The sequence below is a fragment of the Argiope bruennichi genome, chromosome 3, assembly GCF_947563725.1.
Source record: "Argiope bruennichi chromosome 3, qqArgBrue1.1, whole genome shotgun sequence".
Classification (NCBI taxonomy): domain Eukaryota; kingdom Metazoa; phylum Arthropoda; class Arachnida; order Araneae; family Araneidae; genus Argiope; species Argiope bruennichi.
The window spans coordinates 126,645,424-126,672,175 of NC_079153.1; the positions used below are offsets into that span (position 1 = coordinate 126,645,424).

The following is a 26,752-nucleotide window of genomic DNA, read 5'->3' on the forward strand; positions in this document are numbered from 1 at the left end:
GAAAACTTCAAAAATGGTACACGAAATTCTATTTAACCAAATTCAATAAATTTAGTATTTAAATAATCCTTATGCAATTACCTAGGGAATGACCTAAAATTTTAAGGCTACCCCAATAAATAAAACTTCTAGAGCTAGTCGAAGAACCATCACAGGGTATTTTGCATATTTTATAACACCATTATTCAAATAACATACCATAATTTAAAAAATATTCCTATTATGAACATTCTTTTAGGTCACGCTCTAGAAAACATTATAAGGAAAGATTATACCAAGTTTCAAAGCAATTGCTTTAGAATAATTCAAGTTATCATTTTTATCGCTGGCAAAATATGCAAAAAAAGTGATTTTGAGAAAAATGCATTTTTATTACAACTTACCACATATATGCTATATACATGTGACTACTAACCTAAAATGTCCCAGATTTATAAGTTAAACCTTCTGCTTGCTCATTTTTAACTAATTTTTTCTTTTTAGCTGCCCGATTTTTTTTTCTGGCAACTTTAACTCCGGGCAAAGAATGTCGCTTGGATTCGTTAACTCGCACTTCGTCGAGTTCAGCAAAACCTTTGAGGGTAAACACCCCCAAACTTACACCAAAATGCCTTAAAATATCTAGCAGTCCTTCAAATCCTTTATTAAATTGAATCACTGCCATGTATGCACCCAACCGCAATGTTGACAACTCAACGAAAATTTCTTTTGGAATAAATTTCCAAAGAATTCCATTGAACGATTCATTTGCATTTTGGGTTTTCCCATGCAAGCATTTTTGTAGCAAATTTTTGTCACATAATTGCATGTATACAGGCTTGATGCTATTGAGGACATTTTTTGGAAGCCCTTTTGATTTTTCCTTGTATTTTTTTCCGTTCGATATGGCTTGCTGATATCTACACCAGCTCTCGGGCCCAACTGGACATTGACCATGCATTGGTTGTTTTGCACTGGAACAGCAGTGAAAAAATGCTGCAATTACTGCCTTTTGCATGCCTTCCAAATCATTCACATTACTACGGATAGCAATTCCGTAGTAATTTTGCAATTTATCGATGAAGGTGTCTGTAAGTTTTCCTCGACCTCCAAGACCTTTTTGCTTCGATTTTAATTTTCTTAGCCTTGTGCCAACACGCTTCTGTATATGTCCAATACACTCATATTTTGTAACGCTATCCTTCCCATAAACATCTTTCACAGCATCATATCCTTTTGAATCCCCGTCGCCATAGAATTTTATATATTGTAGTTTCCTCATGTCAGCAGACCTTTCAAAAATACGATAAGCACCAAGAGGTTCCATAGCACCAGACGAACCTGTATGTTTTGTACAGGTATGACTAGAGTTTATTGCTTCGCTGTTTTTTTTGTCACAAATTCTACACACTTTCGACATCACTTCAATGTCTAACACCTTTCCAGTGTCTATTGAAATGACCGTGACACATCCATTCAGAGATGAATACCCTCTTCGTTGCCATGTGCCATCAACTGACACACCGCACTGAGCTATTTCTTCAGTTACTGAGTCACCTCTAATTTCTAATGCAGCTTCCTTAATTGTTTTGGATGCCACGTTACTAGCAGCAGCTTCCAGTTTTTTTTCGAGATAGCCAAATGACTTTTTCGAAGGCACATTCACATTCATCGCAGAACACAGTTTTTTCGCTGCAGAATGTCCCCTGCCAATAACTCTCATACCAAAAACAAATGCAAGATTTATGGTATGCATTTTATTTACCTTTTGAGAGGTGCAGAAAGATATTGAATAGTCACAATTTTTACACTTTAATGTCATATTCATCGCTAAGCCAAATACAGACTCCTGGATAATGCTAACTCCACTTTTAAAACACACAGGACAACATAATGATGAAATAATGTCATTGAGGATTTGGAAATTAATAAGCACATTCTTTTCGTTGTTTATAGGAATATCTGAAGGTTTCGAAGATTGTTTTAATTTTGTTTCACTGACTGTTAACAGTGAAGCATCTAACTTACTACTTTTTGTAGCTTTACTGGAGTATCTGTTCCCTCCGAATTTCCGTTTGCGAGAGTAACACTTGTTTTTATTATTACCCATTACTAGCACTGTTAAAAACACTAACACTTTCTAAAATTTCACTAATAATCTATCAAATTAATGCAGATTACTATTATTTTTGTAAAAACTAAACAAGAAGATCACAACAAAATCGCAACGCACGCTACAAATGTAAACAAACTAATGTTGCCAGATTTCCTTAAATTTTACGTTGCCACATATCCTTAAGGTGCAGAATTATTTTAAATATTAAATTAATAATATACTAAAATTATTTTTTAAAAAAATCGCGGAATTTCAATCAAATTTGACAGTTTTATGGGCATTTAAATGCTTACTTCCGGTTACTTGAACACCCACTTCCGGTTTACCGAGCTTTACTAATTTGCTAATATCTCGGCTTGTAATTGACGTAGAAACAAAGTACAAGCTGTTTTGTAAAGCTAAATAACTGCTTTATTCAATAAAACCAAAAACTAAAAATACGATTTTTTGAAAAAAATAGCCATTTCAACGTATTCGGATACCTTAAGCATTAAAAAAAACAAATGAAAACAAGTCAATCCAGTCTGATGAAAATAGCAAGATAAAGAGGAAATCAACCGGTTTTGTGACATGAGATCACCGTTAGAGGATTTCCTATGATTTCGGAAATTCGTCCATTTGGGTATGGTCACCCTTTTTCCTCTAAAAGAACAAAAATGTCAATTACCTTCGATATCGCTAATGAAAGCCTTTTTTATTTTCATTTGTATGTAAACGAAATATCATTTTCACAAACATTTATATTTGATTATTTCTATCACGTTTCAAAAATTGATTGCCTCTTAACACACACACATACACATTGCTCAATTATTTCTTTACAAAGAGAGAAAGTATTTTAATAGACAAAAATTTCATCTCGAGATGTTGGTCAATCTGTACGTTTTAGATCTCTCTAAGTCCTAAAAAAAGATTTTTTTTGAAAAATATCTGTCTTTTTTTTGGTTAATTCGTGAACAAGATAATTCAAAATTACCTAGAGCTTCGATCATGAATTTAAAATGTGGCTATTTTACCAAATTTTCAAATTTCCGTCAAATTTTGGATGAAATTCTTCTATTTAAAATTTGCGTTTGTTCTTTCTTATCCATGTGAACATTATAGCATAACATAATCAAGTTATTAAACTGATGTAACTTAGCGTATAGTTATATCACTAGAAGAACTAGATCACTAGCTATAGATTTATTTCAAATTTTTATGCAAAATCCATGATTTTTTTTTGTTATTTTTATCATTGCATTTATTTTCTTGTTATACATTTTACGGGCATTTTGTGCACTTAGATTTTACTCAAACTTAAATTAGAAAATAACGATAAAAATATGATTATAGCGCTACAAACATTTTTTTATCTTACATTATATTTTGTTCATCCGCTTTTTACTATCAATTTTATTTTATGCACATGTAATACTGTATCTAAATTACTTGTGTGCAAAAAACGTTTGTATTGAACCTCTGCGTATGAATGAATTAAATTTATTTTAATTAATTTATTTATTAATTGATAAATTGGATTACTTTAAATAGATTATTTTATATGATTTTGATTGATAAATTCCTCTTAATTGATTAATTTATTTTGTTTTAATTGATTCATTTAATTTATTCCAGTTGATTAATTTATTTTCTATTAATTAACTTATTTCAATTTATTAATTTAATTTATTCCAGTTGATTATTTTATATTAACTGACTTACTAAAATTAATAAATTTCATTTAATCAACAATTAATTAATTAATTTTTACGCATGAAGTTTTAAATTAAGAATGTTTATTTCCTTACCTCCTTAGGTCGCTCTTTTTTAAAAAGAGCGTTATTTCAAAAGCCTTAAAATAATTTCGAATTATTACCGAATTTTTGGTTCACTACCCAATATAGGGGCGATCCCTTTGCAATCAATTGTTCTTGATTGCGAGTTTTTGAACAAAGATAAAATTTAACTTTTTTAATTAATTTTCTCAAATGTTTTTTAAATGAATTATAAAATGATTTTGCATACTTTATTAAGGTTTTTTTTAAATGTGATTTGAAAAAAATAATTGCTTCAAATATAACTTATATTTTTTTAAACCAAAATGAATGTAATCGGATACCTTCCAAGAAAAATGATGCATTTTTGAAGTTATATATTTTTAAGAAGAAAAATAATAAATTTTATTCCTTCAGCAATTTTTTTGTATTTTACGCGTGTGATTCATTCTTGAAAAAGACATCTTGATCTAATTCTTTAAACTAAACAGCAGCATACTTCTTCCAAGATCTTGACATCTATGCGTAGAAATATTGAGACTGATTCACTGAAAACATTATATAAAAACATTTCTCTCCCCATCTTGAAAGCATTTACGATCTGCTGGTCAGAATAATGAGCTTAACAAAAGGAAACAATTTTAATAAATGAAATTTGGTATGTGATTTTTTGATTACAATTGTAATTCTATGTGAGATTTTGTTTGCAACTATTCGGAACAAAGTGTCTTTTAAAATATATATTCCATGCTAACCACATGCCAGTGATGACTCATCAAAGATCACACACTAGATTCAAACCAAAGATCTATTTATCGTAACTTATATTCGCCAATGCCACGCAATTAACCCATAAGATCAATTTCCTCTGATATGGTACGAAGCATAAATTTCTTATGTGGGAGATTTATGAAAAAAAATTGAGTCCTTGCGTCATTCCCAAGCTTCGCCTTTTTATGTGGGATGGGTTGCTTGGATTATTAGAAAGTATCTGAAAGTTTCGGGAGATTAATAACACTGATTTAAAAAAAAATATTCGTATAATTCAATTTACTATATAAAATTCTATAAATGAATATATTGTATCATTTGAATTATTATCTTATTTATGGGAAAGTAAACAGGAATAAATTATTTTATATCATAACTATTGTTGCGATCGACGAAAAAAATTTGCGTGAAATATTAATCCGGGTGTAACTATGTTTCAAATTCTCTTGAAAATGTCTATGTCCATAAAGTAATGATTTTTGCTCTAAACTGCCTTGAAGTTTAATACAGTACACTCCCGAGTATCTGGCCTAATGCGGTGGGAGATCGGGCCGGATAACAAAAAAGCCGGATAGGCTGGAGTTATATGAACTCATTTCTTTGCCACCAATAAAAGAAGAGAAAGTTTTTAGCTATTAATCACTGGCAATAAACTCTGAATATTGGTGTAGTTACAGATACACCTTTTCTTTTCAAATGTTCATGTGACAAAAATAAAGCTTCCTCAATTCTTTATGCTTGCCTTTCAGCATGGTTTTCTTATTGTTATTCCACTTCACTAGTTTGTGCAAAGCACCATTTATCCATTTCTGCTCGATGTTTTTTCCACTACCCCACTGTACTTTTCCCAATTCCTAAATCCGAAGCTATATTTTTGACTAGAAGCGCAAAGAATAAAAAAAAAAAAAAAAAAAAAAAAAAGAAAATTATATAAAAATATTTCTCGTTTTCGAGATTAGAACTGAAAACCGGCAAAAGCAATGGCACGCCCTGTCGATATAGCCACCAAGCCTCGTAATCCGACAGCGTCTGAAGGCTCAAAGATTCTCATTATGACTATCCACTAAAAGTTTTAAACACGGTGTCAATCTGGTCTAAAAGCATAATAATTTGTATAGGAATGAACTCTGCGCATGTGCGTGAACCTGAATCTTAAAATTTCGACTAAATATAGAAATATTTTGACGTTAAATTTTATTTTTGAAATATATGATTTGGAATAATTCATAGTAACTGCAGGAAAAAAAGACAGTAAAATAAATTTAAAAGGAAGAAAAATATATATAAGCTGTGGTCGGACTCGAACTGAAGACATGCAAAGCAAAGCGGTACGCCCTGCCGATCTAGCCACCAAGCATCGTATCCCGCATACATCTGAAGTGTCTAAGATTCTCATTACGACTATCAAATAAGAGTTTGAAATACGATGTCAATCTGGTCTAAAAGCACAATGCTTTGTATAGGAATGAATTCTGCGCAATTGCTTGAACTTGATTCTTAAAATTTTGATTAAATATAGAAATATTTAGAAATTAAATTTTATTTTTTAAGTGTATGATTTGAAATAATTCATAGTAACTATAATAATAATGGAGAAATATATATATATATATATATATATATATTTGTCGGATTCGAGACTCGAACTGCAAACCTGAACATCAAGCCCTGTCGACCTAGCCACCAAGCCCCGTATCCGAGAGCGTCTGAATGGTCCAAGATTCGTATTATGACTATCCAATAAAAGATTTAAAACGGTGTCAATCTGGTCTAAAAGCACAATTCTTTGTATAGGCATTTACACCCGAGTCTAGTCGCTCTATAATGCATAGTTTTCTCTTCCATAGTCACTACAACTTTTTTCATTTATCACCATTTTGAAATATTTACTTTGGTCACTTAAAAAATCTTTAAGTATTCCCCAAGAGCAATTTACGAATATGTGCGTATTGGGAAATTATAATAAACAACAGCAGCAACGATTGAGGTCTATTACACACTGACGAAACAATGGACACTGGACAACGAACAAAATGCTGCTCTGTTCCTGTCACAACTTGTATTATGTACATGACATGTAGGATGATCTTAGCAGACGCCCACATTCAATGCCTTGGCAATATTTCCAATGCAATGCCCTGACTTTCTTCTTTAACTACGATATAAGAAAACTAGGCCGGGTAATAAGAAAGCCGGATGGTCGCGAAAAGGATATTCGAGAGTGTATTGTACATTTCTTTGGACCATTCTCCCACATATTCGCAAGAAATGGTTTTAAGCTATATGTGCAGTTCAGAAATAAAATTCCACATTGAATCAATAATACTTTTGAGTCTACTAAATTAGTGATATTTGTATTGTGACAATGCGAAAACATTTCTTTATCTTTCATCTAGAAGATTACTTAATATGTAATGGTTGCGTTTAAATTCTGCATTCTGGATTCCAAACGTTAATTCTTACAACGAAGAATTTAAAGATGTGTGTCTAAACAGAAAAGTGTGAAGAGTGGTTCTGAAACCGAAAATGTGCAGTGGATGAATTGAAAATATTTTTCATTCAAGCAACGATTCTCATTAGCTCATAGACCGTGGTGGTCTTGTGGTAAGGTCTCGGCTTCCGAACTGGAGTGCTCAGATTCGAGACCCGATTCCACCCAAGAACTGTTGCATAAGCAGGTCTGGTGCAGGCTAAATCCTTCAGAGCCAATCATCCTCCTACTGGTGTGGCATGGAAGTTTAGAGAGGTTGGTGCCAGCTCAGGTGTCGTCCTCGTCATCTGACCGCGTTCAAAATTAAGAAGTCCGCCCCAAAGTATCCCTATTGTTGCTTTAAAATGGGGAGTTAATATAACTAAATTAATCTTATTAGCTCATATTTTTTAAAAAAACTCGATCTATATAAAACATTTTTAACTGAATTTAAGGAATATTATTTTTGAATTATTTTAAATGATAGTCTTAATCGAACAATGAATTCTAAATGTTATCCTAATTAATTATTTATATTATTTTTCCCTCTTTGAAAATTACATTTTTAAATATGCTCAATTCTAATTCCTTTGCCTTTATCTTATGCATGTAAAATGTCAGCGACACAAGGAAGGAGGCAAAGCCGTAGCAGCTCCTCGTCATTCTGAAGAGTGGTTATTTTGTCAGATTTCCTGTCTGCTCTTCAATCTCTTACAAATAGACAATACACTGATAATACTCGTATACTGGATTGCAGAAAGCTCTCAATGTCAATCTCTGTTTCTTTCCTGTTTCTGAGAGGATCTCAGCTCACTGTGGGATTCCTGGGAACGAGGCTGACGACTTTTTGACCAAAAGGGGTGCAAGAGTCCTCCAGAGACCTTTGAAAAATCTCTCTTTTCAATCAATCAAACTCCTGATAAAAAGAAGATACTCCTCCAAGATCAGGCAGAGAGCATTGTCTGACTCTGCCAGTAAGCCAAGGGCCTCACTGCTTGAGGTCACACAATTAATTGATCCTAGACTTTCCTAGAAGTGTAGCTGTATACTTTTCCGCCTTACTACAGGCCTTGACTATTTGCCGCCATACTTGTATTGACGCGGGATTTGTGAATCCCCCTTATGTCCTCTGTGCGAACAATTTTTGATGCTGCTCATCTTGACTCGTGAATTGCAGTTTAAAAACTCATGCCCTGCTGTTTTTAAATTGTAAAGTTCAGAGATATTGGAATTCTAGAAATCTACTGGCGTCGTAGCCAATCTTCTGGCCATTTGTAATAAATAAATAAATCTTATGCATGTATGATTTTTTAGTTAATTTTCAAGTTCTTTAATAAGCGATAAAACTTTACCTCTTTTGATGTTGATACAACAATGTATACTTTTAAGTATTAATTAAACTGAACGTAGTATAAACTGAATTAAACTAATTGAGTAAATGAATCAAGCGGGATTCTTGTCTATTTATCACATGACAACAAATTATCGCCAAATAATACGCCAAAGAAGTTATGCTTATTGGAACTAGTAATTACTAGCCAATGTCATGTTAATCGTAGGTAACATTTGACAATGTTTGCCAACGACATGTTGTTTAGTTTAAGTTAATTATCGCCAAATAATATGCCAAAGAGGTTATGATTATTGGAACTAGTAATTACTAGCCAATGTCATATTAATCGTAGGTAACATTTTACAATGTTTGCCAACGACATGTTGTTTAGTTTAAGTTTACCAGTGGTACGTGGCTAATATTTAAGTTCCGTAAATTGTTATAATTATTGTTCTTTTAAATAAATGTTTGCTGGAAAATAATCTTATCCAGTCAGATAATTCATTGAATCATAATGCATATATATATATATCAAAAGAAAAACTCAACCAGCTATTAATGACCGATGACTGGGTACTTTATTTAATCAGTAGAGAATTTCTTTCGAAAAAAAATGTCTTGTAGACGTCTGCCATAACATAATAATACGAATTACATCAGTATTTTCCCACTGTTTGCATCTCAGGAGATTATTATGTAAAAAAAAAAAATAAACAAAAATCACAACGACAGCTTTAATGCATAAATTAATACACACACAGTTTATGTAGAAACATGATAATTTTGAAGTTAAAAATTGATGGATTATAAATAAGTGCTGAAATAATGCCCAGCAATTTTAAAACTGAAATAGTAGCGAAGCTCTTGAGTTATCAGTCTCTTATATTGCTTCGAATCCAGTCCAGATATTCTGTGACTCTTGTGTATCCTGCCGGAAAACCAGGTTCTGCGCAAGAGATGCCAAAAGAAACAACTCCTACAAGATACCATCTATCATCATCATGCAGAAACATCATAGGACCTCCAGAATCACCCTAAAATATTGAAAAAAAGATAACAAAATATTCATCATTTTATATATATTCATAAGCAAATATTCATAAATTATTATTTTTAGATAGAAAATATTCATCAAAAACAGAAAGTAATCCATGAAAGACGAATTTTGAAAACTTGTATATTCTTTATTAAGAAATTTAAGATGAAAAGTACATTTTAAATTAGAATATTCTCTTAGTATCTCCTGTCGATAAGGCAAAGAAAATTTCAGTCAAAAAGAACAATGTTTGAGAATTTTAATTTTTTCAAAGTCTTTACCGAATGAAATGATAAATTATTGAAAGATTTGCAATACTTCATGAAATATTTTATGTTTGTGTTCTATCAGATCAATAGATCGATTATTGATAACATAATACTCTGCAATAAAATAATAGTGTTCATTCGGGTCAAATTCCTAAAAGATAAACCATTTTTTCATGATTTTTTTTATAGATTTTGTAGGAGAAATCTTCACAATTCACAGAAAAGCACTTAAAAATTTTTAAAAAAATAAGTCCAGTGATAATTCTTGTTAAAAGCAATAATTATGAAATAGTAATTTATAATTATTTATTTCTTATTCCTTTGTCCTTAACATTATAACAATATTTGCAACAAGAACTTTTTTACTTGCAATCATTTTTGTGAAAATGCTTCTAACATAGCCAAATCTTGTCTGCAATTATAATATTCATGAGCTATAATTTAAGAATCACGTCAAATCTATTAAAAGGCTGTAAAAACTTCGGTATTTTTCTATCCCATATTTAATGCTTTATATTATTATCTGTATAATTGTACATAGCTACTGATATATAATAGCTGTAAAAATTTTAATGTATTTTAAATTAGACATAATGCATAGAATAGAATAGTTTATTAAAATCCTTACAGTTAAAAATGTAATACCTTAAGTGTAATAATGTAATAATTATAAATGTTCATACACCAAATCTGCAATTTTTCTTTATTAAAGTGCTTTAGCAATTTTTGCTGATACAAAAATGAAATAATAGAACAAATCGTTCGGTATTTTGGAAATTCCGAAAATAGCTACTGATTTTGTGATTAACCTTCATGTGACCAGAAAACGTATTATAAAGGGGAAAAAATCCACTTTTCATATAATTTTTAATAGATAATTTTTCCACTTTTCATATAGTTCATTAGTTTCGTCCATTTAATTTAAACGATTCTTCAAAGATATGTGAAAATTGATTTTATTTAATTATTATTTCTCTCCATTCAAATCAGTTCAATACAAATATTTCAAGCAAATGTTTTTTTTCTATTTGCAGTGTACTTTAATGCAGTTATTTGTTGCAAGTTATTAACTTACTAACTTCAATGAACGTTTTACACTGAAATTATTAAATGGGATTTTTTTGACCAAAGTTTGATTTGAGGTTGTTGGATGTATTTGTAATTTTAATTATAATTGTATTTATTTTATTAGTTCTGTTCGCGTGTGTTTTTGTTTTCTCTGTTTTTTTAAAATTATTATTATCATTTAAATGTATGATATTGTATCTGGCAACCAATTTAATGTTCAATTTGTATTATGTTCTTGGCAACGGCTGTTATGTGTTTTATTATTGGCTTGAGCCGTACTCTGCTGCAGGCGTTTCTGTAACACTTTATTCTAAATGTGAAATTAAACTTGTTTGAATTTTTAGAAAATTTAATTTGATCTGTAACAATCAGATATATTTTATCAAGAAAGCCTGAAATTCGACATTGGTCATTAAATGTAGATACATACCGAATAGATTGGTGAAATAGCGAATATTTGGGTTTATTCTTATATGTTTAAACCCTATCAGAAATCATAGATACGTTCTGCTGATAAATGAAATGAGAAGCCGAGAAAACACAGCAGGATAGGCGAATTTATTAATTTAAAATTTAGCAATAAATAAAATTGTATAACATGAATCACTTTATTTCTAAGTTTATTGTTAGAATTGCTTTTATTTTTCATTTAAAAAGTACTGTTCGTTTGAAGCTAAAAAGCTTATTTACATGAGCTGTTACGTTTTCTTCTATTTTCATGCACATTGTAATATTTTTAATAATAAATTATAGTTTTTAAAAGTTTCAGTTTTGTCTCACGTAATAATAAAACATTTTTATCCAACATACACCAGTTGTGCATACTGAATGTTACATTTGCCGGCGTAAGTGAGAAATGATAATGTTTAATAAATATTTCAGATACACATCCATCGAGTATGGAAGGCCGAGATGCACCGGAAGATATGGAACATATTTCTCTGGGGACAATGATTAACACATTTTTTTTATTAATAAGATATAATTTTTTCACCTACCGCACAAGTATCTCTTCCACCTTCCATAAACGCTGCGCAGATAAGCCCCTCTGAAATACCCCTATTGAACTGACCTCTAAAACCGGTCACTCTTGCAGTGAGCTCTGTATCACACCGTGTGTTGGACATTACTGGTAGACCTGTAAGTTGCCTTAAGCTGTCGCTCAGAGGACCACCTGCAGTGTGAAAAGCAAAATTATTGTAATGAAGTTTAGTTTAGAATGTTTTCAAACAAATACTTCTGATATATTTGAAATTGAAGTTCCATACCATAGGGAGACTTCAATTTCAATTTCATTTACCTTATATTGCTATGCAATATAAAATAGTTCTACACCTTATATTGCATAGCAATATTAAGATATGGGATTTATTTCGAGATGGAATTTTTGGAAAATTATATAAAATACTTATATTTTTGTATTTTTGCATGAAATAGAATGAAAAAACACCTATGAAAAATGTATCCATCAAAACCCAAAACGTCTTTTGAAAAATTGGAATAGATCTGTATCTTTTCGGCGAAAAAAAAGGATAAAAAGAAAAACCTTTTAGTTTAAAAGTTTATCAAAGAATTTGTCCAAAAATGTTGCAGATAAAAAATGTATTGCATTGCTCTAGAACAAAGAAAATTTGTTTTAATTTATTATTTAAATATTGGGATTTAACTGGTAGACCGCAAAACATTTGCAATTTTTTTCACATTATAAAGGCTGCAACAATTAAAAAATCTTTTTAAATAAACAGATATCTTATTCTATAGCTCAGGTATATAGAGAATATGTTGAATTTATTATTCTAAATTTAAAAAAAAATGTAATAGATTTTAATTTGTAACATTTTTGTTAGAAGATTTTATCAAAGCAGATGAGTCAAATTCCAAGGAAAACCTTCAGAAGCAGAGATGATTAACAATATGTATAGGTTAACTATTGATTTAGTTTATTTTCAAGCTTTACATTAATGAAAAATTAACTATTTAATTATTGTCTCTCAAATGCCTTTCAAACTTTTTCTTATACTTCAGTATTTGTAAACAAAATTTGTAGTACTCTTATGACTAATTTATTAAACTTAGAGAAAATCAGCAATCAGTGTTTCTTAAATTTATCCGCTTTAATTGATATTTTGTTTTTAATAAATAAACATATCAGACAACAAAAATATTTTGTTACAATTTTACTGCAAATAAATAGATATAATACTGCAAAAATATTGACTGTAAAAGAATTGTAATAACATGTTTTAAAGAAAATGAATTTTACGATAAAAAAATTCATGTGTAAGGACTACGTACGAGTCCTTACACGTGTATTATATATACGCACATCCCGGGCAAAGACGAGTATATCAAATAGTGTAAATATAAAAATGAAAATAACTTCCCAAAAAATAAATGCAAAAACAAAATTCGAAATTTTTTTTAAGTAAAATTATTTAAAAATATAATTATTGCGTGAAATAAATTTGATATTTTCACCAAAATTCGACTTTCCAATGTAATGAAAAGGATTATGAAGTCTTTCTTAAATGTATGTTACATCAAAATTAAATTCTAAGCACAGCTAGATAAGTAACATTTGTAAACTCTGAAAAATGACATAAAATAGCATTTAAAAGATAACGGAAACAAATTTAACGCTTCTTTTTACCAAAATCATTTTTAAAACCATAATTTATTTTTAAAAATTCCGGATTAGCATTACTACACGATCTTGTCTTAAAACAGGAAGAGCAATCATTCTTACGTAATTTTGATTTCCTTTTGAAATGACAGAGACTGGAAACTTGGTATATTTAAATTTGAGAATTATAATATACAACACAGAGCGAATATTTTTAATAAATGGTAGCTATGATACTCTGATATGAAATTTAAATTGAGTTATAAAAGCATCTAAAAGCAAATGATCACCTTTGCTTCATTACGCGCTTTTTACACTTAGCTACAATGTCAGGTGTTTTTTATTGTTGTTTTTCTTCATATTTTTAGATGATTTACTGTTAAAACTGTTTGTCTCATGAGTCGATACCTAACCAGAAGCTGTGATAATTTTATCCATCAAATTTACTAATGAGTGATTCACAATAGTAGTGAAATCTTCCTTACACAATTTGTTTGTTTTTTGAAATGGAAGAGATTGCAAACTTACCATATCTATATTTGAGGATCGATATATATACTACGCTAAGCGAATATTTTTGTTAAATGGAGCTGTGTTGGTCTGATATGAAATTTAAATTGACTTATAAGAACATCTAAAAGCAATGGATCACTTTTATTTCATTATATAGGTTTTGCACTTTTTAACCACTTAAATGTTTAAACAAGATGACACCTTTTATTTTGGGAATATTTTCTTATTTTGATTCAAATAGAAATTCGTTGAATACTTGACTTATCTATGTAATCGAAATAATTTTAATATTGAATTATATTCGTTGTGAATGGTTTATTTTTTGCTTACAACTATCAAAATTTGATAAATCGATGCACGTGAGCCATACGGGCAAAACAGTTAAGCTGTTAACACTTACTACATTGTTAGGTAATTTGATTGTCTGTGTTCTTCTTCATACTTTTAGATGATTTACTGTAAAAAACTACTCGACTCATTAATCATTAATCAGCCATATCTTACCAGAAAGAGCGACAATTCTGCCCATCAAATTTACGAAGTAACGATTCACAATAGTAATGAAACCTTCATTAAACAATTTTATGATGACAGAGATTGGAAATCACCATAGCAATTTTCGTTGTCTGTGTATCTATTAAAAAGAAGATATGGCTGTTTGATGCCAGCGACCTGGCCTAGGGGTAGCTCGTCTTTACCGTGATCTAGGCTTTCCAGGATCCAGTCCTGGTTGTTCTCTTGAAGTGCGTGAGGTGCAGCCCCATGTAAAAAGGGATTGTGCAAGCGAGTGTGTGTGTGCTATCTTCCTTTGAGATAGAAGGCAGACTTCTGCCCTCGGGTGCTCAGGAGTCTTCACCCTTAGAAGCTACTGCGCAAAAATTTGGCTTAAAATAGTCACACGACAAAAAAAAATGGCTTTTTGATATGAAATGTAGATTTATTTGTAAAAGAGCTTAAAACAAATTAATCGTCATTATTCCAATCTTTCTCTTTCTCTGTCCCCATGAGGGAGGGGCACTTCGCAATTATGGATGAGAAGCGTGTTACATGATAGTTAGTTCTCGTCACCCTGGTAGGTACACAAAAAGGTGGGGATTCTGGGTTCTCCCATCTATGACGGGACGTACTTCCCAAGGGAAGGGTTGTACAGTGGCCGGTGATGGTACTAAACCACGGTTCCCATGCGTGTTGCTGTTGCAGCGGTCTGGTCCTTCAGATTTTTCCGCATGCCTTCCGGGGGGGTTGGAGCAGCGAGTTTACGGTTAAGGTTACTCCAATCTGTCTGCCGTCTTGCCCTATCCCACGTGACATGTTTGCGATGTACTAGGGTTTCTTTTTGCCCAATTTAAAAAAAAAAAAATTGGCAGTTAAATGCCACTTACCTGGTTCGGTGGATCCCCAGCCAGCAACAGCGGTGCCCTGTCCCGTCAAATTTACGAAATTACGAGTCGGAGGTAAGCATATGGGATTGAAATTCTCTGTGTTCACAGATTCCGACAGAGTGAGAATAGCTATGTCATCATAAAATCGACCACGGACGTAAGTCTCTGGAGTCACAATTCGACTTATCGTATACTCTTGGGCTTGGCTTTGATTAACATGACCGACTCTTGCCACATATAAGGATGGACTATTAGAAAAAAAATAAAATAAAAAGTCAAACCTTTTCTGGAAAAGGATAAAAAAACTCTTTAGTAAGACAACATTCTAAAACAAATTTCTTTGTGGATAATTGTAGTTCTTTTATTATAGAGCTTTATTATCAATTCTTAAGGAGAATTTTTTCACTCATTAATTATTATTCTAAATAAAAGGAGGTTAAATAACCTTAGAACATGAATTTTTATATTTATCTAAACGTAGCCATATCTATTTTTCTTGTTAATTCTTATTATTGTTGTTTTTTCCCCGAAACATTTATCCATCTTAGAATAAATAATATTTAAGATCTAGAATTAAAGATGCTCTGTTTCAAAATAAATTATTAATTAAACTAAAATTGAAATTATGAGTTTAGTCTAACTTTTTTTTCTTCTTAAAATGTACGTTTTAAATTAATTCCATTCAAATCATTGTTTGAATTGTCTATACTTTGTATTTCTATTATTATTTTAAAACATTTTGAAAAGTGTGTTTTGAAAAATTCATTATTACTTTGATAAGTTTATATGGATCACATGGAAATCAAAATAGAAAAATGACCAGAAAACAAACATTTATTTGATTCTAAAATTGAATAAACGTTAAGCATTTTTACCACATTTCGTAAAATTCGAAACGATGTAGAAAATAAATGATGCAAAAATGTAGATGCAATAAAAAAACAAATAAAAAGGAATATTTTAGACTTCAGGAAATATAATGCATAGTAAAATAAATAATCTTTCTTAAAGCTTATTACTCCCATTCCTTCGAGATCTAAACCTGAGCGGTCTGCAATACAGGGTGATTCAAAATATATCCTTCGAATTTCGTAGGGATGTAGGGAAAGCCACGTCAGGAAAACGATTTCCCACAGGAAAGTATGTCCGCAAATGTCATCTGCATGGACAAAATGAACACGTAAAGTGAACATAAGTAAACGGTACAGGTAAGTGGTAACGAATGTGACATTTATACCAACAAGGTAAATTACATTCGTTACCAGTAGGTGCTCAAAATTGGGACCATTTACACGAACACAGGATTCACAGTGCCGTTGCGTTGATCGCCGAACATTTTCAAAAACGCCTGGCATATCACGGATAATGCCTGCGGCAGCCACTGTTAGTGCAGCAAGGTCCATTTCACCACCGATGGAGGTCTCGTACACATGGTCTTTCATGGCCCAGCACAAAAAGAAATCCATGGCTGATAAATCCGATGACCTGATTGGCCAAGCGATCGGTCCACCTCTGCCGAATGTTCGGTTCAGATAATCAAGCGCAACACTTGTGCTATGGGCCGGAGCCCCATCATGTTGATACCACATATCTCGGCGGATATGCCAGGCGGTTTTGAAAATGTTCGGTGGTAGATGGAACGACACTGTGAATCCCATTTTCGTGTAAATGGTTGAAATTTTGAGCACCTACTGGTAACGAATGTACTTTATCTTGCTGGAGTAAAGGTCACATTGGTTACCACTTAACTGTACTGTTTACTTATGTTCACTTTACTTGTTTATTTTGTCCATGCAGATGACATTTGCGGCCATACTTTTCTGTGTGAAATCGTTTTCATAACGTGTATTCTCCTACATCCCTATGAAATTTGAAGGATAAATTTTGAATAACCCTGTATATACATTGGCATATTTTACTGAAATTACTAATCATACCTAACTGAAGCGCAGTATTTATATAATTTAAAAACTGTATTGAGCTCAAAGTATCCTTATAAAGATAAGGGAACTTATAGAAATTTTATATTAGCTTATCTTTTATCTTATTGGCCTTGACACTTTCAAATTATACAGTTAAAATTCCTGAATTATAAAAAAAGTTCATATATATTATATTTAATCCAATTAATGCAATTATAGTTCTGTGTTTTAAATAACTTTTATATGACGAGTTGAATAGCATGATTAATGTCTGAAAGTTTCAGGAAGAAAACGTAATATCTGTTCGATAACCATTGAATTCATTTATTATGATAGCTATTGAACGAACCAATAAAATTGATATTTACTCTCTATTCTCAAAGCAGTGAGCAGCTGAAACAACATGTCTTCTAGTAATCATAGAACCTGTGCACCAACCACTGAATAATCCAGATCGGCTTCTCATAGCTACTGAAACCTATAAAACAAAGTAAGTATATAGGGATAAAACGTTTTGGTTATTCACACTGAAACAGAATTATACAGTGATATAATTTTAATCTTTTGGAATCATTATGTTTCATTCTGAATATGATACGTGAATTAGACTCAATTAAATAAATTTTATTAGTCCTTTTCAATAAAAACTTTTTGATTCTTTTCTCTCCTTACATCATCTGCTTTGTTTATCTACACTCGTGTCCATAAATTAAGGATAATTCAGAGTCACGCTCTAAAATACATATATCACCAGTAAAATGACTACACAAATCTTCAAAAATCATATGCAAATTGCAGGAAGCCACCAGATGACACCGATAGTACGTAACAACGACGAGAGTGTAAGAGAGTGATGTATAAGGAATACAGGCAAAGAAGTGAAATTGTTCGCAAGCGCTTTATAAGCCTTTCAGTGCAATAACCGCATAGTTATGTCACAAAGGACACATTTGGATGATTTTTTACATGGTAGAATCATCAGCCGTCTGGAATGTGAGCGTACCCAGCTGGAAGTATCCGAGGAACGTGGAATCGTCCAGAGTGTCATCTCCAGGCTTTGACAACGATTCCAAGACGATAGTAATGTGAGTAGACGTTACAGCACAGAAGCCGAATAAGGCGAATTACAACGCCGAATAAGACTCTCTTGCCACTTAGTAAGGTATATTTTTGTTTTGCAGATGTTTTTTCAGTCTTTTCTATGCAAATATTCACAAATATAACCACTTTCAAAATTTTTTCAAAAAATTCATCCCGAACGTAGTCTCAAAACTTTAAGATACATATCAAGGCAAGCACTAACTTTACCGCTGCAAACTCAATCTTTTTTTTTTTTTTTTTTTTTTTGCAATTTCAGATAAAGTGACTAAAAAGCAAACATTTGTCTCAAACATCAAGTATTATCATAAGTCGCTGTCCTTCTACAGCCTTAGCATTTTTAAACTGCTTACATTTAAGAAGAAACCTCTTACATCACATAAGCTTTTACATTCTTAGTTAAAAACCTATTCATCTTTAACAGAACGGGGTTATCATAAACTGACTACTCCGACCTCCAGAAAGCTCACGGGGAAACTTGAATGACCGGATTGCAGTGACAGCAACACTGGCGGGAACTGTGGTTGAGACCTATGGGTCATCACCGGTCATGGTCCAAACCTTCTCTAAGGAAATACGTCCCGTCATCGATGGGAGGTAGCCAACCTCCACCCTTTAGTATACCCACAAGGGTGGCGAGAGCCAACCTCCATGTCGGAAGCTTCTCATCGTCAATTACGTGGTGCTCCCCCCCCCCGCCCTCCCCGTGTAACTTGACAGAACAGGATGCAAGACAAAATTCTGAATTAATGTCACTTACCAACCAAGGCCAAGCTCCTGGATTGGCCAAATCTCCCCCTACAACGAAACCTTGCAATCGATTTGACACGCCACAATCTAAAAGATAATAAATAATACATGATGTAACTTTTAGAGAAAAACCTTCAAAGCCTTCATTGAGAATTCAGGAGAAAAAAAACACAACCATAATTCAAAACAATATTCTTAAATATCCCTCACTACTTCAAATATTCTCTACGGTCCAAATATTTTTAACTACTTTCAAGTTCGAAGATTATTTTTAAATATTCTTGATTACATAAAATTTTTAAATTATGTATCTTGGGAATACATTTTTCTTTCTAAATAGAAGTAATTTATATCAAACAAATTTTATTGTAACATTGTTTGAAAAATTCTTCCATAAATTTGACTAATTTTATAATCTGGGTTGAAGATTTGTAAATTTAAATACATTTATGATTTACAATGCTTACAAAATTTTAAAAAATCACAAATTTGTAGGTTCAGAAAATATTTTATATCTTTCAATTGATAATAATTAAAGGATAATATATTCTAAAATAAGCAATGATTGTAATGTCAAATTATCATAAAAAGAAACACATAAACGAGTTCTTAGGTATTTTTAAGTTATCGTCATATGCTTTCATTTGCTCTCTTAGATTTTCATTGTATGTCAATGTCTTTTGTTAGAAAACAGAATCAACATGTTGCAGCAAACGTATTATTTAAATTACAAATGAAAAAGGCAATATAAAACACTAGAATACAAATCATAATATGGTTATCATGTTAAAAGCCATTTAGTCGTAGAACATAGAATGAAAAATTCTACTGGATATGTTGTTATACTTAGAGCTTCCAAATTTCATACATAGTTTCTTCTTGGCTAAGAGACAGTCATACAGATAGATTTTTCAAAATTTTTTTAGACTTTTCATCAACCAAAAATTAATGAAATTTTAATAGTTTTTCCAATAACATTTGAGCTTATTATAGTGTCAAAACTATTAAAATTCCTAAAATTAGCTTCTCAATCGAATTAATTTATTTTCGTACAATTTTTCTGTAAATTTAATACCTTTTGTAATTTTTTTGAAATTTGTATAACAAAATTCAAATCAGTTTTGTGATTTCATAAAGTGTTCACTCGCGTCATGTTAACAATGATTAATTGATAATAAAAGTATAATTGTTTTCTTTGGGTGTTAGCTTTACAGCAGAATTTTGACTTTTACTTTTAATAACATAATAATGTTTTTAAAATAGCTTTTTTCTGCAAATTTTGTTAATTAAAAATTGCTTCACACAGAATACAGATATTGATGAAATAGCGTAGAACGAGTCTAACTTATAATGCATATAATATAATAAATACTTCAAACTAAAGGCTCAAAATTTAAGATGAAAATAACTTTGTTTCATATTGTTATGAATTCGATGAAGAAACAGTCCTTTAAAAGTCTAAAAGATTTATTTCAGAAAATTCCAGCAAATTCAGGATTTTACACGAAACAAATACTATAATTACGCACTTGAGTACAGCTTTTATCAGTAGTATTTAATAACAGATTTCAAAAACTCTCAGACGATCAGATCACACGCGAAAATGTTGTCAGTGAATTCGTCACCATTTTACCCTATGACACGTCCTATTTATACCCTGCCTAGGCGAGATATGATGTAAACATTATACCACTGATTTCCAGAAAAATTCCTTAAGTCCAGAAGTATTAGTGCCAAAACTTCAATTCTCGAACTTTTGAGGTCTTATGGAATGTTGCCAAGATGGACAAAAATCACGTCAAGTCGGTGGTAAAGTTACCAAATTGGTCGCTAAGGGGCAACTCTACAAACGGAGGAACCGATTCTCCGCTAGCGGGCACCAACGCATAAAATCTGATTCGTCTGAAACAATTACACAGAAATATAATAAAAATACAAAATATTTACAAATTTGTATCAATCCAGTTCCGGCAATTTTTAATTAACTTAAACTCAAATACTGCAAAAAAATGCTATCTCCAAGCTTCTAAAATATTATTTCTCTGAAGTATTAAAAAATCAAGTACCTAGAATTAAAAGATGCAGAACTCATTTCTTTTAGGGAATTATCATAAAGTTCGTTTTTTTTATTTCATCAAACAATTGTTCCGATTAATATCCTATCAATTATGGGTAAGCTATTATTACATTATTTTATAGGTATATAGGTACATACGAGATAGATATAGGTAGAGATAAATATTGGTACATAACTTATGTACATACGAGATAGATATTGGTAGAGATAAATATCGATACATACTTAGGTACATACGAGATATTATATAGGTACATACGTGAGCTTTTTCGTATCAAATCGAGCTCCCAATTGGGAAAAAATTAATTAGATATACAATCAGTACTGTTACTGTATTCTTTAAATTAATTAACTAAACAACCTTTATGGAAAAATATATTAATCTTTCTTACTTTCAGTATCAGGTATAGATACCGGAGCCGCTGCAACAGGTACAGGTCTTGGTCTGTTAGAGATAGGTGCCGGCACTACAGGTCTAGTTCTCGGTCTCTCTGGTACCGGAGCTGGTGCTGGAGGTCTGGGTATCGGTGTATCCGGTACCGGTGCTGGTGCTTGAGGTCTTGGTATCGGTGCATCAGGTACCGGTCTAGGTGTAGGTCGCGGTGGTATTGTTCGAGGTCCCTGTTGCGGGACTGGGCTTCGATTAGGACAACATATCCTTCTTCTCCAGTTGTAGGTATAACCACATTCTACTGGCTCCTCTGTCATCATACTTAGAATTCTGGGACGGCATCTGCTGAACTCCATGCATCTAGTTCCACTTGGGCAATTGCGATCGGTACTGCTATCTCCAGGAAAACGAATTGGTCCTTGAAAAAAAAGTATATCGTGATTATAAAAAAAAAGTACTAAAAATATTTCACTAACGTTAAATTATTTGTAATTTAAATTCTGATCATTCGGTTTTAAAGATTCAGAAATCATAGTACATTATTACGGAACTATCGGTTATACAGCAGACAACCCCAACTAGATTTTTTAGATCTAGACCGTTCAACTGCGCTTGCGTACAGTAGTCAGTAATAAAGTAATTTGCAAATTTCTTGCAAACGCCATTAATCTTGTGATTAAGGATTAAAATGATATCGCAGAAAATAAATAAAATATCATTGCAGTTATGAACTCTTGTTTTTCATTCTCATAATTCTTGATTGCAGTAAATTACCTATTATCTTGGTTTAATTATCCATTAATAAATTGCATAATAGAATTTCTTTGTTGTTCTTATAAAAGGCAACTCTAAAATTTAATTATATAACATTGGCATCAAAGATATTTAGAAAGCATATAAATAAGTATTTAAAACTGAAAAATGGATTAAATAGAGAAGAAAGGGGCCAATCACTTATTACGAAGAAAAATTAAAGCAGTAATTGTCTTCAAAACAATTAGAACAGAAGTTACCTTTCATTTTTCAAAATGATTAATCCATGGATATTTACGATTTAAATATCGTATGAAATTTTTATCTGCAAATCATATTTGTATCTAACAGATTTTATATATTTATATAAAATTTTTTACATTTTTAAAAAACTTATTTCACTCTTAAAATAATTTTGATTAGGCTACTGGTAGCAGCATCTGAAATTCTTGGATGCTTTCAGTTCCTGACTCACTAATATAAGATATGGCACATTTCAAATTTTTATTCAAAATTAATACCCAGAGATTTTGAGTTCAAGATTTATGTGAGAAAATCTAATTGGTAAAAACTGTCACACTGAGCGCCTAAATTATAAGCAATACATTAGATGAGAATATTGTCACGAATCTGTAATTGCGTTTCTCAGCCAAATATTAGGCTCAACTTTGAAAAGAGACATTTACAGGAAATTTTATCAGATGCCCGAAAGGTTATTCAAGTCAATGACCCAACTTTATCCACTATTTAGCGATTTGGCGATGAATTTGGTGACAAAAATAAAGTTCTACAAAAAGTAAGGATGATGACCCTATCTCTATTAGAAATCGAAATCTAGAGGTCTTTCTAGAGAATTTCATGTGATGCCACGTCCTATCGATAGGCTTAAACGATTCAGTCATTCTTCTTTTGAAGTGTTGATTAGAAAACGTACTCAGTCCCTGGTTGTTTGAGCAGAGCGCTTTTGTTGTTTTCTATTTAGTGATTTGTTGCTGACTGTATTGTTAATGCCTACAAGTACTATTCTTTTTATACTCATTGTCTCTGTTTTAATTGTCTGTGTTATCTAGAATATCTGAGAAATAAGACGTCGTTTCACATCAAAAGCTGACTTTCTTTTCATCGTACTCTTGTTGAACGATTGTCTTAACAATATCGAGAGAAAGAGAAAAATGGCTTACTAATTACAAACCCTTAATACTGATTATAAACTTTACTGCTTAAAATATTCGTAAAGTTGAATCTTTAGGATTCCTTCCCCGTCTTATTTCTCATATTATAAATATACAATAAAAAAGTATTATAATCGTTTATTGTAAATAGTTCATAAAACTATCATGAAAAATAACTAAATGTGGAGAGGGCGTACCTGCAACTTTATTGGCTTAAGTTGTTGAGTTGGCTATTCAAAATAGGCCTCTGAATTTGTATCCAAATATGCTATCAGATAAGAGGGGTGCAAGGGCTGTGGAAGATTTTATACCAAGTTTTTCCACTTAAGTAAAAGACCATTAACCTTCGAAAAAGACTTTAGACTTAAGAACTTATAAGTATTAAAAAGATAAGTTAAATAAGCTTACAATTGTTATGATAGCTCAATTGGATCAGGAGTTACTTTTTAAAAAAAATGAAAATTTCAAAAAATATTTTCTTCTTTTTATTTAAGAATTTTTTTTGGAATTCCACTTGGTAAACGTGTTACAAAGAAAGAAAAATTAGTAAAATGTTCAAGTCAATAAATGCGTTTCTTTTGAAAAAATTCGACATTTTAGAAAAAAATTAAAATTGTTGTAAAATGTCTTTTAAGTACTTTTCTATGTATCAGAATTTGCGAACTTGAAAAAAAAAATTATTATTAATGCTTTATTCTGCGATTTTAAAATGTGTCATAATTGTTGATTTAAAAAAAAGTGGCGAAAATTCAATTTGAAGTTAACGTTATACTACTTTAATTCTCAAGCCTGAATTCATTTTCCGCGATTCCCGTTCCCGAGAATTTTTGTGAGACTTTTTCTTCCTTTAAAAATTTAATTTCACCATTTTCTTTAAAAATCGAAAACAGAATATAATGTAAAATTGGAAAATAACGTTTCCAGAAGAAGAATTTCTTTTTGGATTCACAGATTCTGACCGATGGAAAAGTAGTTCTTGTGGGCATTTTTCAAACTCTGCCATTTTTCACCAAAAATATTGCAGATATTTAACCCAAAAAGGTTTACCATTTATTTCACACAATAATACCTCATTAAAATAAAACCTTTGTTCAATTAAAAAATATATATATAAGAAAAAATATATATATTTTTTAATTTGCATTTTTTTAAACTTAACTCTTGTACTAATAAAGCTATCATAACATTCAGCAACTCATTTTATATGTATACATTTTTTTAATTTAGAGTTCTTTCGTCAAGTCAATAGCTTTCCATTTAAACGTGAAAAGCCAGAGTAAAATCTTGCACTCAACCCATTATCTGAAAACATATCCAGGTGGAAACTTAGAGACTTATTTTAGATAGCAACATTAGGCGGTAAAGTAATATCAAGCGACCAAAAAGATTCCTCCAAGCCATTTTTGAATTTAAAAAAAAGCAATTTTTTTAAAATTGAACTTTAGAGGGCATCAATATTAAAATTTTGAAAATAAAACTTTTGGGCCAAGTTATGATCAATTAAAATTTGTAAACTAAATGCTATATCCATTATTTAACAGTTAAAAAATTTTAAATGGCTCATTAATATAAAAAATATTTTTATTACTATAATAGTATTTAAATTTGAAATAAATCCTTATTTATTAATTTTTAATATATTTTTGTAATAAAATTCAGAATTTTTATGATTTAAAGCTCATTTTTATTACAAAATTATAATCATATTTAAAATTATATTTTCATTAGAATTTTTCTGCAGAAATGTACATGTTATGCTTTAAATACATGCAAAGAATTTAAATACATGAAGAAAACATTTTATTATCTTATTACTGTTATTTAAATTTATAAATAATTATTTTATAAAGACTCAACGATCACGAAACAAGAAAAGTGGGAAGGAAACTTCTATCTTCCAAAGGCTAAGAAGTTTTCAAACTGCTTAAATTTGATATAAATATATAGAAATTCATAGGGATGAGATTTTGACATACACGTAGAAGTTATTTTGAAATATAGGAATTTATTTGAATTATATTTGTAAATATATTTCCCTTCATATAAAATGTTGGGCATATTTTTTCCCAAAACAATAATTTCGCATTATTATAACTTTATTCATTATGAAGTTCTCTTCTGAAACAAAACAAAAAAAATTTCGTTCCAGCTCTTGCGTGAAAATGGTTATAGTGACAAATATAAAAAGTTAGAAAGCTTTCCAATAATTTTAGATTATATAGAATGTATCTCATTAAGGACCATTGTTATAAATTATTACAATTAATCCCATATCTGTAAAACAAACAAATTGCAATGTGATTTAGTGCGTTATCTTTTGTAGTGTTCCTCTTAATCTTTTAAGAATTTGAAAAGTTTCAATTGCAAAAGTTGAAAATTTAAATGATAATTATTTATTTATTTAAGATCCTTGATCACTTTAAGCGAATAAAATTACTATTATGTATTTCCTTTTCAAGAAAAAGTATAATTCGAGATGAGATTTTATATGCTATCTTTTGTAGTTTTCCTCTTAATGCCTGCAAAATTTCAGTTTCAAAAATAGAAAATGTAAATAATATTTATTTAAAATCCTTGATCGCTTTAAGCCGATAAAATTACTATTGTGCATTTCTGTTTCAAGAAACAAATACAACGCGGCATACTAAATATACGATTTTGTGAATTTCATATTAAAATTAAAGATACAACAGATGCAAACAAATTCTGATGTCTTAAAATGTCTGTAAATTAAACTGCTTTGAAATAAAAAGCATTTCAAATAGTGCTCACTTTGGGCGATTATTTGCTCCACTAAAAGGACCGGTACCAACAACAGGAGAATTTTCCCAATACTCGAACTCCATTTCATTTTCAAGCGTTAAATCAAAGCCAGGCACACCAAACACTCTTCTGAAATGACGATTATTAAATGAGACCGGTTTAAAATAGCTAACAGAAGAGGAAATCGCCCTGTCTTGCTTCATGATTTCACGTCGGAGGATTTCCTACGTTTTAGGAAATTCGCAGATTGCAGGCGAGCATCCTTGTTCCTGATGGTGAAGAGATTGAAGGTTATCCACACGTATCTTGTAAAGAAATTCATTATATTTAATGTCAGTTATAAAAGCGGTAACGATTCGATTTTCAATCTCCACTCAAAAAGATGTCTCTGACAATTCGAGGTCAAAAAAGTCTACGAATGTTTATTTTGCGTTTAAACATGTTCGTCTGGGGTCAGTAAATCTCAGCCCTCTAAAAGTATCCAAAGTTACGTTTGGGGATTTTCATTA

At 31.0% G+C, this 26,752-nt stretch overlaps 2 protein-coding genes across 2 annotated transcripts; both read right to left on the reverse strand.

Annotated features, from left to right (window-relative positions):
• Window positions 1-234: 234 nt before the first annotated feature.
• LOC129962961 (uncharacterized) lies at window positions 235-1,702 on the reverse strand. The gene is made up of 2 exons (XM_056076964.1): window positions 509-1,702; window positions 235-246 (listed from the first exon to the last, which is right to left on the reverse strand). Exons 1-2 carry the CDS (start codon window positions 1,700-1,702, stop codon window positions 235-237), a joined length of 1,206 nt encoding a protein of 401 aa, XP_055932939.1.
• A 7,444-nt stretch (window positions 1,703-9,146) lies between these two features.
• Window positions 9,147-26,412, reverse strand: LOC129964204 (venom protease-like). The gene is made up of 7 exons (XM_056078924.1): window positions 26,253-26,412; window positions 21,557-21,973; window positions 19,098-19,174; window positions 17,608-17,717; window positions 15,318-15,565; window positions 11,798-11,973; window positions 9,147-9,460 (listed from the first exon to the last, which is right to left on the reverse strand). Exons 1-7 carry the CDS (start codon window positions 26,329-26,331, stop codon window positions 9,299-9,301), a joined length of 1,269 nt encoding a protein of 422 aa, XP_055934899.1. The 5' UTR covers window positions 26,332-26,412; the 3' UTR covers window positions 9,147-9,298.
• Window positions 26,413-26,752: the final 340 nt, after the last annotated feature.

Excerpts from the sequence above, each read along its gene's own strand:
- LOC129964204 (XM_056078924.1), bottom strand. The coding sequence starts at position 26,331 with ATGAAATGGAGTTCGAGTATTGGGAAAATTCTCCTGTTGTTGGTACCG. Across the intron at positions 19,175-21,556 it reads ATCTATACCTGATACTGAAA|ATTGTGGCGTGTCAAATCGA; the intron begins GTAAGAAAGATT and ends ATTATCTTTTAG. Across the intron at positions 9,461-11,797 it reads GTGGAAGAGATACTTGTGCG|GGTGATTCTGGAGGTCCTAT; the intron begins GTAGGTGAAAAA and ends TCAATATTTTAG.
- LOC129962961 (XM_056076964.1), bottom strand. The coding sequence starts at position 1,702 with ATGAGAGTTATTGGCAGGGGACATTCTGCAGCGAAAAAACTGTGTTCT.